This window comes from Salvelinus fontinalis, chromosome 37 (genome assembly GCF_029448725.1).
Source record: "Salvelinus fontinalis isolate EN_2023a chromosome 37, ASM2944872v1, whole genome shotgun sequence".
In the NCBI taxonomy this organism is placed as follows: Eukaryota; Metazoa; Chordata; class Actinopteri; order Salmoniformes; family Salmonidae; genus Salvelinus; species Salvelinus fontinalis.
The window spans coordinates 24,546,621-24,562,593 of record NC_074701.1 but is presented as its reverse complement, the minus strand read 5'-3'; the positions used below and the strand labels follow the sequence as shown (position 1 = coordinate 24,562,593).

At 42.6% G+C, this 15,973-nt stretch overlaps 1 protein-coding gene across 3 annotated transcripts in view; it reads right to left on the bottom strand.

The window, feature by feature from the left end:
* Positions 1 to 15,973, bottom strand: part of LOC129836401 (glutamate receptor ionotropic, delta-1-like) — a 376,214-nt gene that overhangs the window by 4,883 nt on the left and 355,358 nt on the right. For all 3 annotated transcript variants that reach the window (XM_055902509.1, XM_055902508.1, XM_055902510.1), the window contains 4 exons: positions 14,931 to 15,069; positions 6,670 to 6,865; positions 2,841 to 3,007; positions 195 to 435 (listed from right to left, as the gene is read on the bottom strand). In XM_055902509.1, the coding sequence (XP_055758484.1) occupies positions 195 to 435; positions 2,841 to 3,007; positions 6,670 to 6,865; positions 14,931 to 15,069 (743 nt within the window). The remainder of the gene's footprint in view (positions 1 to 194; positions 436 to 2,840; positions 3,008 to 6,669; positions 6,866 to 14,930; positions 15,070 to 15,973) is intronic.

Genomic DNA, 15,973 nt, shown 5'->3' with positions numbered 1-15,973 from the left:
GGGCACACCTATAACTGTGTGTACTGGAGCTCTACTAAATCGGGGCTGGTGTCTGTGCCTGGATCCATAAAGTAGAGTGTGGCAGTGGCATCTCTGGGCAGGACCGGGGGACCCGGGGGTCTGGGTCTCGGCCTGGGCCTGGGGAGGGGCCGCAGTGGGTCTGGGCCCTGGGTCGGGGCTGCTTTCTCGGTCACCTCTTTGGGCTGCTCTCGCCGGCAACGGTTGCTGCTCCACCAGGTCTCCAGTGCGGCCACCAGGCAGGCCAGCAGCAGCCCTGCTGCCAAGATGCAGAACACCCCAGCGAAGCTGTGGAGCCTCAGAGCCCTGCCCTCTGGCTGGGCCTCTGAGTGGCTGTCCAGGTCGCAGCGGCCCTTCCTGGGCCACCATTTCTGCTTCAGGATGTCCAGGTCCCCTTTCTCCTGCAGTTCCAGGATCCTGACAAACACAGATAGAAGAGTTTTATTGTTCTTTGTCTGCACTGAAAGCACTTGGGTGAGAAGCGCGCTAGAGCGAATTCCCTATTCAAACACTTGTGATAGGATTAAATTAAATAGAGAGAATTACATTGGACTCAGTTGTGAAAATGACAGATTACTGGTAGAGGAGACCCACTGGGCACAGACGTCAATTCAATGTCTATTCCACGTTGGTTCAAAGTCATTTAATTGAAATGATGTGGAAACAACGTTAATTCAACCAGTGTGTGCCCAGTGGGGATGTTTAATTAATGTAAAATAAAGCAATGTAGAGAAGTTACTGTGTAACCTACCTAGGGCTGTGGCGGTCATGAAATTTGGTCAGCAGGCGATTGTCAAGCAAATAACTGCCGGCCTCGTGGTAATTGACCGTTAATTAACATAAATACATTTAGCCACTGATGCAGACCGTTGGAACATCTACATTTTAAAAAGCCTACACCATTCACAATAAATCTATTATTTCTTTTTGACAGTTCAAAAGAAACATGATATGAAAAAAATGTAGTCTATTTCAGAATAACAGAATAGCAAATCCCGAGTTGTCCTTATTTTAGGCCCTAATCTGGCTATGCCATATGGCTGTGGGCTACACTAGTTCATTTAGCAGACAAGATTTGCTTAGAATTCCGTGGCATTATTTTATATTATTTTATACCATGAAGAATACAATTGAGCATAGCTGAATAAAATAGAAAGGATATTTTCTCCAAATGATTTCTGAGGAAGTGCGCATATGCGGTGGCTATTCTGTGTTGAGCGGTTAACAAACAAACAAGTCCTCCTTTACGGTTAATTCAGAGTTATTTAGTTGTTCTACAAACGTTGGGCTCTATGTTTTGATTTTTAAAACATTCTAAGGCTGCATGACGTGACTCTAATGATGATTTGAAAAAAATTACATGAAAGAAATGAGCTCTGCTTTGTTTCTTGCGTAGGCTGCAAACATCTCATCAGTCTCTCATTCCCAATTTGACAAGCACTTGATGATATTCTTTCCTGGCCTTGAATTTTCTGGCGGCACCCCCCTTGAGTGGCTGTAATGCCCCCTAGAAAAATCCATTGTGCCCTAGGGCTGAATATAATCATTATAATTCACTTCTCCCGGCTGCCAATCGCTGTGCTCCGATGCACCTCTCACTCACATGGTTCTCTCAGATATCTCAATTCCTATTAGCCAATGCCCGTCATGTGATCGCGTCCTTCTCACAGGCATCTGAGGTCTTAAGTACACTACAAGTGAAGACAGACACATCGGGGATGCAACTGCTGCATCCATCTTATTGAATTCCGAGGCGCATATTGAAGATTTTAGAAGAACTGTCCACATGTACTTTTTGTCAGCCAACAAGATGAGTGGGCCCAAATTAATACAACCACTCGCATCAAAAAACATTTTAAAAGCAATGAGACTGATGCAACAGATCAGACTGTTTATCTTAAAATGTTGATAATAGAGTGCTGAGTACCAGGCAGTTAGCAAATTTGGTAGGCTACTATGACCATCAGCAGCATCAGAGCTTGGAGAAGCCTAGTTACCATGACTAAACGTTCACATGGAATTTGACTGCGGTCATGACTGCCGGTGTGGCGGTAATACGGTCACTGTAACAGCCCTTAACCTACCCCTATACTGTACCCAGTGTAAAAACATAAGAGAAGATTAACAGCAGTCCTTTAAACTAAGACCGTGGCCTGGAAGATGGTGACTTTAAAATGAATTGGTTTTGAAACGAGTTAAACAAGCACTGCCAGCCTGATGATGAAAGACTACAGAGAGTCCATTAGTAAGCTTACAGTATGGATGAGAATGGATATAAGAGAATGATGGCAAAGTGGCTGAAACGTTAAGAAAGACAGTTCATCTCTCCCACCTAAGGTGATGGCTTCTCACAGGATCTTTATTTATCCCACTTCACAACCACACACACCACATAAGCTACGGAACTGTATATTCACACTTATGAGTAATCCCCACTTAAGTTTTCACCATTTGGTACCTGAGTCATTCCACGAATTGAGTGCCTTTTAGGTAGTGTATTGGTAGTGTAATTTTATCAGAAATATCTATTTATTTCACCTAATTTGAACATTCTATCATAGAGTACATGTTCAACTTCATAATAAACATGTTTTCCCATCTCCAGAGGTAAAAAAAAATACTATAAAAGACAACTATTAAGTGACATGGTTGACCGTAACAGGGTTGGCAATTTCACCTTAAATCAGCAATAACTCCCCTTGTGACAGAGGGGACGGGCGCTTGTTGCGTGCAACAGGGAGGGGCAATTGAATGCAAGCTTAACACAAACATTGACCGTGCTAAAACATTTTAGGGTGGGTTGGCTGGAAGGGGGCACTCACTTCTGGGAGAAGAGGTCTCTGTAAGGGCTGCCGTGCTGCAGGGCCAGGCCATAGCCCTTAATGCTCATACTGTTTCCGGTCACCGTCAGGGTGCAGTCATCATCTGTCAGAGCAGCATACTCTACCACAGCCATGTCCCACAGGAAGGCAAAGGAATCTCTCTTCGCCTGGGGAAGGATATACACAGGGGATACATTGAGGGGAGATCGGACTAAATGGGGAAAACAGAAATGTACACAGAAACACACATGCATCACCAGCCTTAAGCACAAACTTAACCACAGCATATTTTCAAGTCCATGACAGTCAGTCAAAACCAGTCAGTGCTGTTCACTGTGGCATTAGCTAATGTGAACAAAGTAGTTTTCAGTAGGAGTGATCATGGCACATCTGCATTGTCAGGGTACAAAGCGGTAGTCTGGCCAGATCGCTTGACCATGACATTTATCCAGACTAACAAGAACAGCAACAGAATCTTTTAAATTCTTGCAGAGTGTGAATTTGTTTTGATCTGTTTATCCTGGCGCTTCCCAATAGTCCCAGGTATTTCAAGGTAATGTCATTATTTCCCCAAATAGAACCCTAAGCTGCCTGTCTGTATACATATTTGTTGAACTGCACAAGGTCCTGAAGGAAAACTCCAAAACTAAACTCCAAAAGAAAGTCAGAAAAAAGTAATTTCCCATCGGATTCTCAATTTAAATCTTCTCATTTACGATTTGCACTGAACAGTATCTCAGTTCAAATCTCTAAGATACGTTTTGGTTTAAGTAGGATCTTAATTTGAGCCAGTTTGCTACAGCAGGAAAATAATGAAGTAACAGGAAATGTGAACCAGTGGAGGCTGCTGAGGGGAGAACAGTTCATAATAATGGCCAGAGCAGAGCAGATGGAATGGCATCAAACACCTGGAAACCATGTGCTTGATGTACAGTGGGGCAAAAAAGTATTTAGTCAGCCACCAATTGTGCAAGTTCTCCCACTTAAAAAGATGAGAGAGGCCTGTAATTTTCATCATAGGTACACTTCAAATATGACAGATAAAGAGAGAAGAAAAAAAATCCAGAAAATCACATTGTAGGATTTTTAATGAATTTATTTGCAAATTATGGTAGAAAATAAGTATTTGGTCAATAACAAAAGTTTCTCAATACTTTGTTATATACCCTTCGTTGGCAATGACAGAGGTCAAACGTTTTCTGTAAGTCTTCACAAGGTTTTCACACACTGTTGCTGGTATTTTGGCCCATTCCTCCATGCAGATCTCCTCTAGAGCAGTGATGTTTTGGAGCTGTTGCTGGGCAACACGGACTTTCAACTCCCTCCAAAGATTTTCTATGGGGTTGAGATCTGGAGACTGGCTAGGCCACTCCAGGCCACTCCTTTGTTTCCCGGGCGGTGTGTTTGGGATCATTGTCATGCTGAAAGACCCAGCCACGTTTCATCTTCAATGCCCTTGATGATGGAAGGAGGTTTTCACTCAAAATCTCACGATACAGGGCCCCATTCATTCTTTCCTTTACACGGATCAGTCGTCCTGGTCCCTTTGCAGAAAAACCCATGCTTCACAGTAGGTATGGTGTTCTTTGGATGCAACTCAGCATTCTTTGTCCTCTAAACACGACGAGTTGAGTTTTTACCAAAAAGTTCTATTTTGGTTTCATCTGACCATATGACATTCTCCCAATCTTCGCCTGGATCATCCAAATGCTCTCTAGCAAACTGACGGGCCTGGACATGTACTGGCTTAAGCAGGGGGACACGTCTGGCACTGCAGGATTTGAGTCCCTGGCGGCGTAGTGTGTTACTGATGGTAGGCTTTGTTACTTTGGTCCCAGCTCTCTGCAGGTCATTCACTAGGTCCCCCTGTGTGGTTCTGGGATTTTTGCTCACCGTTCTTGTGATCATTTTGACCCCACGGGGTGAGATCTTGCGTGGAGCCCCAGATCGAGGGAGATTATCAGTGGTTTTGTATAATAATTGCTCCCACAGTCGATTTCTTAAAACCAAGCTGCTTACCTATTGCAGATTCAGTCTTCCCAGCCTGGTGCAGGTCTACAATTTTGTTTCTGGTGTCCTTTGACACCTCTTTGGTCTTGGCCATAGTGGAGTTTGGAGTGTGACTGTTTGAGGTTGTGGACAGGTGTCTTTTACACTGATAACAAGTTCAAACAGGTGCCATTAATACAGGTAACGAGTGGAAGACAGAGGAGCCTCTTAAAGAAGAAGTTACAGGTCTGTGAGAGTGTCACGACTTCAACCGAGGCAGGCTCTCCTTCCCGTTCGGGTGGCGCTCGGCGGTCGTCGTCACCGGCCTACTAGCTGCCACTGACTCTTTTTCCTCCCCCTCCTTATGTGTTTATCTGTATCACCTGGGTTTAGGTAATTGGCAATTAGTGTGGCTTTATTAGTCAGCCAGCCTGTACGCTTCTTTGTGCGGGATTGTTCGTTCTGTTGCTTTGGATTTCGGGAGTGGTTATTTGTATTGTGTACTGGGTTTGTCTCCCGTGTTTGTAGACAGGTGTTTATGACATCCAGTAAGTCCGTGTTGGACATTTTGGTTTGCCGGTTGGGCATTAAAGATCCCCGTATTGAAGCTCTGCTGGTCCTGCGTCTGATTTCACCCCCCCCGACACCCAGGTCGTTACAGAGAGCCAGAAATCTTGCTTGTTTGTAGGTGACCAAATACTTATTTTCCACCATAATTTGCAAATAAATTCATTAAAAATCCTACAATGTGATTTTCTGGAATTTCTTTTCTCATTTTGTCTGTCATAGTTGAAGTGTACCTATGATGATAATTACAGGCCTCTCTCATCTTTTTAAGTGGGAGAACTTGCTCAATTGGTGGCTGACTAAATACTTTTTTGCCCCACTGCATTTGATACAATTCCACTGATTCCGCTCCAGTCATTACCACGAGCCCGTTCTCCCCAATTAAGGTGCCACCAACCTCCTGTGATGTGAACTAATATGTGGATTATAATTAATGGACATTTTTTGTAGGGGTTGATACATTTTTTTGTAGGGGTTGATACATTTTTCGGTTGGGCAAATGAAGTCTGACATTTTAAAGTGGAGATTACAAACTTAAGAAGTATTTTTAAACCTTGAATACACTACACGTTTGCAGCTTGTTTAATTCATGGAAGATATCTCAGGCTACTCTGTCTGTGTACTGCTGGGCGTGTGTGTGTGTCTGTTTATTACTGTGATTATTCTGAATTACCATTCACACTGAACTTCATCTCAGTTCAAATGACTCTTAAACATTTGGTTAAATTACTCTACTCTTGTCAACACAAATATCAATAATTTAATTTTATGCACAAAAACACGAAGCAATATCCCTCACTAAGTATCTGGTTTAATTGACCATTACACCAAGTATCTGCTGAACACTACGGGTATTGGCTGAACGAATTACAATTAGCAGCTCAAAACATCATGATGTTTAATGACAAGCGTGTGTGACTAGACTCTGTTATAACTCATGTGTTTAATTACTAAAACATTTCTCAGGTTAATTTGTCTGTGTACTGCTGTGTGTGTGTGTGATAGGCTTTGAGATATTAATTTCAGCTGAACCATTAACTTTTAATCAGGAACAATTAAAAAGCCACACCATTCAATTGTCTCTCTACGGACATCATAGTATGCCCTGCATAGTTCCGTTTTTGTGTGTGTCTGAGAGTACTTTACCTTGTATAGCTGGAGTGATTTAGAATAAAACATCTACCAATCATTTTCACTCACCTGGAAAAACATTGTTAGGTGGCTCCACTTTGCTGAAATCGATGAATTCAGACATGGCTGTTCCTGAGCTCACCTTGCGGATGCCTTCAGAGGGGCTGGAGACTGAGTGTTCGTGTCCGTTGTTCTTGTTGATGGTTCTCCAGAGCTCAGCGAAGGTGCTGTCCTGCTCCAGAGCGTTGGTGCCTTTGGCTCTGAAGTACTCGTATACGGCTGAGTCTCTCACTGTTCCGTAGGCTAGGTCCATCTGCTTGGACAAGTCCTGGAACGTCCTATGGAGGGGAGCAAAGGAAATGGGTTACATGTGGGGTAAGGTAGTCATGTGCTGTTGAAGGTCGCCCTTTGCGACCAGAATGATGCATTTTTAGTTTTAAAGAATACACAGTGCACTGGATTCATTCTAAACCAACTTACCCCAGTTATGCTTCTTACATGCATTTGTGATCTAATGCGTAACTTCAGGTATGCAAATGTTCTCTTACTTCAGCTAGGCAAACATTCTATTTCTAGGGTAACTTGGACACAGCACTTCTAAATGCTAACCAGTAGAAAACTGGAATTTAACCACACAGACAAATATCGCCTTTAGCACTTGAACTTGTGCCTATGTATCTTTTCAAGTCCTCTAACTTGCTGGAAAGGGATAAGGAAAATAAAGCATAGGTGATGTTAAATGCCGAGTGTTGATGCCTTGTCAAAGAAAAATAAGAAATGAAAAATAAGACTCAATAATGTATCTTCTCCAGTGTCGTATGTGCACTGTACAATAAATGTATTTTCAGATACATGCCAGGAAAAGTTAAGAATGCCAATTGGACAGGATTATTGCAAATATATGTACAGTGCATTTGGAAAGTATTCAGACCCCTTCACTTTTTCCACATTTTGTTTAATTACAGCCTTATTCTAAAATTAATTAAATATAACATTTTCCTCATCAATCTACACAAAATACCCCATAAAGACAATGCGAAAACAGGTTTTAAGAAATTCTTGCAAAAAAAAAAAATGGAATAACTTATGCATACTTATTGCATAAGTATTCAGACAATCTGCCTATGAGACTCAAAATTGAGCTCAGGTGCATCCTGCTTCCATTGATCATCCTTGAGATGTTTCAACAACTTGATTGGAGTCCACCTGTTCAATTGATTGCACATGATTTGGAAAGGCACACACCCGTCAATATAATTTTTTAAACCTTTATTTAATTAGGCAAGTCAGTTAAGAACAGATCCTTATTTTCAATGACAGCCAAGGAACAGTGGATTAATTAACTTCCTTGTTCAGGGGTAGAACGACAGATTTTTACATTGTCAGCTCGGGGATTCGATCTTGCAACTTTTAGCTACTAGTCCAATGCTCTAACCACTAGGCTATTTGCTGCAGGCTGTTGGGAGGCTTCCTGCCATTGACAGTGCATGTCAGAGCAAAAACCAAGCCATGAGATTGAAGGAATTGTCTGTAGAGTTCCATGACAGGTTTGTGTCGAGGCACAAATCTGGGGAAGGGTACCAAAATATTTCTTAAATGGAAGAAGTTTGTAACCACCAAGACTCTTCCTAGAGCTGGCTGCCCAGCCAAACTGAGCAATCAGGGTAGAAGGGCCTTGGTCAGGGAGGTGACCAAGAAGGTGACCAAGAATTCATTCATGATGGCTCTGACAGAGATGGTTGCCTCGCTTCGCGTTCTTAGGAAACTATGCAGTATTTAGTTTTTTATTATTATTATTTCTTACATTGTTACCCCAGGAAATCTTAAGTCTTATTACATACAGCCAGGAAGAACTATTGGATATAAGAGCAACGTCAACTTACTAACATTACGACCAGGAATACGACTTTCCCGAAGCGAATCCTCTGTTTGGACCACCACCCAGGACAACGGATTTAATCCCAGTAGCCAATCCAAAACAACGGTGCCACAGAAGGGGCAGACGGAGAGGCCTTCTGGTCAGGCTCCATTGCTCCCGAGCAAACTACTCACCAATGTCCTGTCTCTTGACAACAAGGTAGACTAAATTCGGGCAAGGGTTGCCTTCCAGAGAGACATCAGAGATTGTAACATTCTCTGTTTCACGGAAACATGGCTCTCTCGGGATATGTTATCAGAGTCGGTACAGCGACTTGGTTTCTTCACGCATCGCGCCGACAGAAACAAACATCACTCAGGTAAGAAGAACGGCGGGGGTGTATGCCTTATGATTGTGGTGTAATCATAACAAGATACAGGAACTCAAGTCCTTTTGTTCACCTGACCTAGAATTCCCTACAATTCCTTACAATCAAATACAAAAGCATTATCTACCAAGAGAATTCTCTTTGATTATAATCACAGCCGTGGATATCCCCCCCAAGCAGACACATCGACGGCCCTGAAAGACATTCACTGGACTCTATGTAAACTGTAAACCATATATCCTGAGGGTGCATTTATTGTAGCTGGGGATTTTAACAAAGCTAATCTGAAAACAAGGCTCCCTAAATTTTATTAGCATATCGAATGCGCGACTCAAGCTGGCAGAATTCTGGATCATTGCTACTCTAACTTTTGCGAAACATACAAAGCACTCCCCCACGCTCCTTTTGGAAAATCTGACCACGACTCCATTTTTTATTTTGTTCCCTGCCTATAGACAGAAACTAAAACTGGAAACGTCCGTGCTCAGGTCTATTCAACGCTGGTCCAACCAATCGGATTCCACGCCTCAAGACTGCTTCGATCACGTGGACTGGGATATGTTCCAGATAGCCCAAGACAGCAACATTGATGTATACACTGACTCGGTGAGCGAGTTTATTAGCAAGTGCATCGGTGATGTTGTACCCACAGTGACTATTAAAACCTTCCCTAACCAGAAACCGTGGATTGATGGCAGCATTCACGCAAAATTGAAAGTCCGAACCACGGCTTTTAATCATAGCGAGGCAACCGGAAACATGACTGAATACAAACAGTGTAGCAATTCCGTCCGCAAGGCAATCAAACAAGCTAAGCGTCAGTATAGAGACAAAGTAGAGTCGCAATTCAACGGCTCAGACACGAGACGTATGTGGCAGGGTCTACAGTCAGTCATGGATTACAAAAAGAAAACCAGCCCCGTCGCGGACACCGACATCTTGCTCCCAGACAAACTAAACAACTTCTTTGCTCGCTTTGAGGACAATACAGTGTCACTGACACGGCCCGCTACCAAAACATGTGGGCTCTCCTTCACCTTGGCCAACGTGAGTAAAACATTTGAACGTGTTAACCCTCGCAAGGCTGCCGACCCAGATGGCATCCCCAGCCGAGTCCTTAGAGCATGCACAGACCAGCTGGCTGGTGTGTTTACGGACATATTCAATCAATCCCTATTCCAGTCTGCTGTGTCCACATGCTTCAAGAGGGCCACCATTGTTCCTGTTCCCGAGAAAGCTAAGGTAACTGAGCTAAACGACTATCGCCCTGTAGCACTCACTTCTGTCATCATGAAGTGCTTTGAGAGACTATTCAAGGATGATATCACCTCCACCCTATCTGATACCCTAGACCCACTCCAATTTGCTTACCGCCCCAACAGGTCCACAGATGACACAATCACACTGCACACTGCCCTAACCCATCTGGACAAGAGAAATACCTATGTAAGAATGCTGTTCATCGACTACAGCTCAGCATTTAACACCATAGTACCCTCCAAACTCGTCATTAAGGTGGCCCCCAGGTGGTGAGAGTAGGAAACAACATCTCCACCCCGCTGATCCTCAACACTGGGGCCCCACGAGGGTGCATTCTCAGCCCTCTCCTGTACTCCCTGTTCACCCACGACTGCATGGCCATGCACGCCTCCAACTCAATCATAAAGTTTGCAGACAACACTACAGTGGTAGGGTTGATTACCAACAACGACGAGACGGCGTACAGGGAGGAGGTGAGGGCACTCGGAGTGTGATGTTTTGTTTGGGTGGCACATCATTTGAGAATTTCAGGAAGTAGCCTTTTGCCTGTACCACCTTTGTCCATGTTTACTGACTTTTTTCTTCAGTGTTATGCATAATGATTTCTTTGTTAGATTGTAACTACAGCTCACTTTCTTTCTGGCCTGTTGCGGTGGCAGAAATAAAAACACTGCTGAAAATAAGAGCTACTGTCACAATGAATTGTGAGAGTGCTAAACAACACCCACACATATTTAACCCCTTATTTTTGTTGGCACAAAACTACCTCCACACTTCCATTTGTTTTTATGGGTTAACTTCGGACGAGTCCCGTGACACTTGGGGGTCATAGAACAAAACGATTGAACACCATTATGTCCATGAGCGTCTCCCCTTTCCATAGTGGGGTCATATTAGTTTGTAGCTCAAACGGTTCAGACCCTATAGTCAGAAGTTGGCACATCAGCATTACTGACTTCAGACGAGTCCCGTGACACTTGTGGGGGTCGTAGAGCACAACCATCGTGTTTGTGAGAGTCTCCCCTTTTCACAATACTGTACTTTGTAGGCCAAACCGGTCAGAGGCTACAGACGCTTTTGTGAGAAGACTGATTTTCAGGATGTCTCATGGTCTGACAAACACCACCTGCCACCACAGATGCAGAAGGCCTGATATCTGTAGCTTAAACTGACGGATTTTGATGGGGATTTGGGGGATTTTTTTAAATTATGCTAATTAGATTGATGCACAGGTCACAAGAATTAAAACATGTCACAGTGACATTTAGTTAGCATTTGTTATTATGGAATATGACTGCACTGTATTTTCATTTTACTGGTGGTTTATTGTGCAACACGTGTGGGAACATCTTTGAAAGATTATATTCCTTAGTTCTTTTAAGTAATGTCTTCATTATAATTGATCGAAAGTAGCTAATTTGAGTGTCTGTACAGTAAATGTGACACAGATTTACTCATTTTATAGTCACATAATTTCTCTAAACCGTTCACAGTAATGTCTTTGTAAGGCCGTAATTGCTTTGGATGGCCAATGCTACCCCCAAACAAAAGACATTGCTACGTAACATTCTGACAATGCATTTAAGCAGCACTCGTTAAAATGGTAAGATCAATAGAAATACCCAAATTGCCGTTTATCTACAGTGCAGTATTTCATGGCGAGTTTAAAATGCAACAGTTATGCTGCATCATGTACAATCACCAGAGGAACAGACTGTTGCTTTGTCTTACATTTTTCACCTGAGATAAAGGTAATAAACAAAACATTGTATTTTATGACCTTGGCCAGTATTGGCCATATAACCCACATAATGTGTTAATTGCTTTGATGAACCCTGATAAGGCAGCATAAGTAACTGCCTACATAACCAGCCAAGGGTTATGTAACCAGCCAAGGGTTATGCCAATTAATGTTACGTTTCTTAAGAATGTGGGTGTATTTTGTGTTGCTTATCATTGTTATTATTCCTCATGCTGACATCCATGTAAACTGTATACTTAACATACTGACTATGTTACCTGAGAATTTATGTTATGCAATGTATGAGTCATTGAGAATTGTTTGTGCATTTCCAAACTCTAGTGACCAACACTCACATTTGTATGTGTCTCAGCTACGCTAAGCATATTTAATTGTGTTCCCTTCAATTACTTAAGAACCAGCAAATCCATTTGCACATTTCGAGACTACGACATTAGACCAACTATCTGGCAAGGATGCTGAGGTATGTCTTAATCCCTATCACTAGACCTGATAGACTGCATTGTAGTTTATTTCAGTTCCATTTTCAGTTTGTAATCATGAAGGAGAGTCTGGATTGGACTGTTGCTTCTGTGTTCCATGTCCCTCCACGTAGAGTTCTGTAACATGAACAGTACATCCATGGCAGAAAAACTGAGATCCTTCGGATAAGGAAGAATTATTAGCTACAATGACACCCCCCCCCCCCCCCCCCCCCCCCCCCCCCTAGGATCTAGAAGTAAGAGAGCAGGACAGGTGAGAGCAACATGAGAGATATGCACATTACAAAAACATGAAAGTGTATTTTGCTTCTCTGTCATTTTGACAAATCAATATCATGCGTAGTTTGCTATCCCACGTATGCCTACATACTGTATAACTGAATCGTCAAACAATGGGACTGTGGGCATGCTTCCTTTAAAAACACTATTTTTATTTGATTTATTTATTTGTTATTTTACCGTTATTTTACCAGGTAAGTTGACTGAGAACACGTTCTCATTTGCAGCAACGACCTGGGGAATAGTTACAGGGGAGAGGAGGGGGGATGAATGAGCCAATTGTAAACTGGGGATTATTAGGTGACCATGATGGTTTGAGGGCCAGTTTGGGAATTTAGCCAGGACACCGGGGTTAACACCCCTACTCTTACAATAAGTGCCATGGGGTCTTTAATGACCTCAGAGAGTCAGGACACCCGTTTAACGTCCCATCCGAAAGACGGCACCCTACACAGGGCAGTGTCCACAATCACTGCCCTGGGGCATTGGGATATTTTTTAGACCAGACGAAAGAGTGCCTCCTACTGGCCCTCTAACACCACTTCCAGCAGCATCTGGTCTCCCATCCAGGGACTGACCAGGACCAACCCCGCTTAGCTTCAGAAGCAAGCCAGCAGTGGTATGCAGGGTGGTATGCTGCTGGCAATGGAAAGTGATTGACAGTTTGCTAATGGAACACCTATTGTGTGTCTGATTTTTTTTAGTGTGGCACATATATCTGATACGCCCTATGCCCACTTCCTAATGCACTCGCTGCTTCCCCTCCATTCAACCCCCCTGAAGCCCACATCAATACAGCAGACACCGTCATTAGGTGTAATGGTTGGGTGGAGATTCAAATCCATTTCAGGGGGGCACTGCTACATTATCTCCCCCTCTCCCCCACCCACTCCTCCTATGTCTTTGTCTCTAATGTCATTAATGCCTTCTGATGTGTTGTAGGAATCACATCAGCTTGACAGTGCTAAATGACTTACTGTGATCTCTGGCTCTAGTCTAAAGGAGCTTGTCTAGGTGCTGATGATTTTATAAATTGGTTGTCAATTTTAGTGCACATTTTTATGGATGTGCTAATATCAGGAGATGTGCTCCGCTGAATACTTGCGTCTCAATCCCTTAAAGGAGCATTAAGGAAATGTTTTGGCAAAAACATTCTTGACCATGTTGCTATCATGAAGTGACAAAATACTGTTTATATTGGTGTGATTTCTCTAAGGGTTGATTCAAAGGGACATTTTGCTGTGCAGATTTTCCTCAGTGCATATTTGATTGTACTCAAGCCCAGAGCTAATAACTTGCCAACTGTCTATTATATGTTTGTCTGCCAAACAAACAAACCCTGGTTACTATGATACATGAGTTAATTAGTCAATTAGTGTGAAGATTAGAAGAGTTTGTCATATTGTTCTGCAGAGCGACAACAATCTGAAGCGATAAATTGAATCCCAGTCCTTTGATGTCACCTCTTGACCCTGAGGCATGGTGATTACAGTCTATCTTCTTTCAATAGAGAACGAGAAGAAATTATCACACCAATATTCATTACATTGAGTTTATGGAATGATTAAAGCGAGCAAATGTTGGCTGATGGGGCTGATAGCGTTTATTGTTGAAATCATTCCTGCCGTCTCGAGTCTGGATTTGGCCCCAAGACAATATAAATCTTCTGTAATCTTATCCATCTTCTGACTGTGTTACTTCCACTCTCCACATCTATACAGAGACACACTCATTACATCTGAGCAGTAGAAAGACTTTTTCCACTAATATTCCAGTCTTGTACTAATGGGCACTGTGGTTGTGGGTACAGATTCTTGAACAATAAGCCATTATATAAAGGATCTATTTAGCATTCTTCCCTGTAACCCACATGTGCTATTTGCTCGACACCGGACAGACTAAACACAATCAAACACTTCTCCGCCTGCCCTTCAGGAAAGGAGTCTGCTAAATTGGATTTATTGACAAATAACATTTGGACTGAGGAGAGCAAACTTGTTATAAGGAGTGGGTCAGGAATTACAATTGTGTGTCATAGGCTGCGTTTAGACAGGCAGTCTTTTGACCAATCACATCAGATCTTTTCACATCAGATCTTTATCAGAGCTGATCTGATTGGTTAAAACACCAATTAGTGAAAAAAAGATCAGAATTGGGCTGCCAACTTGAGTTTTTGGCATGTCTAAATCCGCATACATGGGTGAGATCTAACCCACAAAGACAAATAACACCAGGGAATTGGCAGTTCAGGTCAATGCTGGAAAAGGTAAGACATAACAGTATCTTACCACCAGGAAATCATGACATCAGACACTGAGTCTTGAACATGGAAGGATACACTGAGCAACAGGGTTGAAAACTGTTGATAACATACCGTACAGCGTTGTCCATTCGGGACACAGTGAGGTAGGCTGCCAGATTGGCCGTGTAGGAGGAACACACAATGAGTGTGAAGAGCCACCAGCTGCCCATGACGATACGCAACGCCACAGAACCCAGGATGGAATCTCCCCCTAGGAACACAACAACATAAGATATATTGTCCTGTATGAAGTCTTGAACAATAACATTATGCTGATTAGATATATTGTTTGTGATATCGCAACTTATTGCACCATTGTTCTGTCGGTTTTATTTTAGCCTGTTGGTTCTATTGATCTGGTGTATATTTATAATGTTTCTGTATTTTTCAGGACCCATTTCTGTCTCAATTTTGCTCTCGCTCTCTTTAATCCTCCATCTACCAACAGCTTTTCGTTCACAATGCCACTGTTTGCCCAGGCAGCAAGAGGAAGATCCATCTATGAGACAAGCTTTTTCATAGCCGTCTCTCTCTCCCTGTAGCAGAGGTCTAAGCACTCTGTTTAACTACACAGGAAGCAAAATGAGGAAATATCTATGTGAATTCTTATTTTGAAGACTAAAACCACAGAAATGTCATCTGAGAGATTCAGGGTGTGAGAAAAAAAGCCCATTCATTTGATTCCAAGTGTCACTATCAATGATATACCCTTAGAACTGTTTAGAAACAGAAGACAACCAGGAGTAATATTGTGTTCAAGCCTCAGTGAGTTTAATTAAATAGGCTTTGAGGCACTTATGCCAAGGTCAAGAGGTTCCAGGAGATTTGTCTCTGAGAGGCGTTTGTGGAACTTGATCTAAAGGCACAATGTCATAGGGTCAAATATTTTTTTTGAATGTAAAAATGTATATATAAATATATATACACACACTACATGACCAGTATGTGGACACCTGCTCGTCGAACATCTCATTCCAAAATGATGCGCATTAATATGGAGTTGGTCTCCCCTTTGCTGCTATAACAGCTTCCACCCTTCTGGGAAGACTTTCCACTAGATGTTGGAACATTAATGCAGGGACTTGCTTCCATTCAGCCCCAAGAGCATTAGTGAG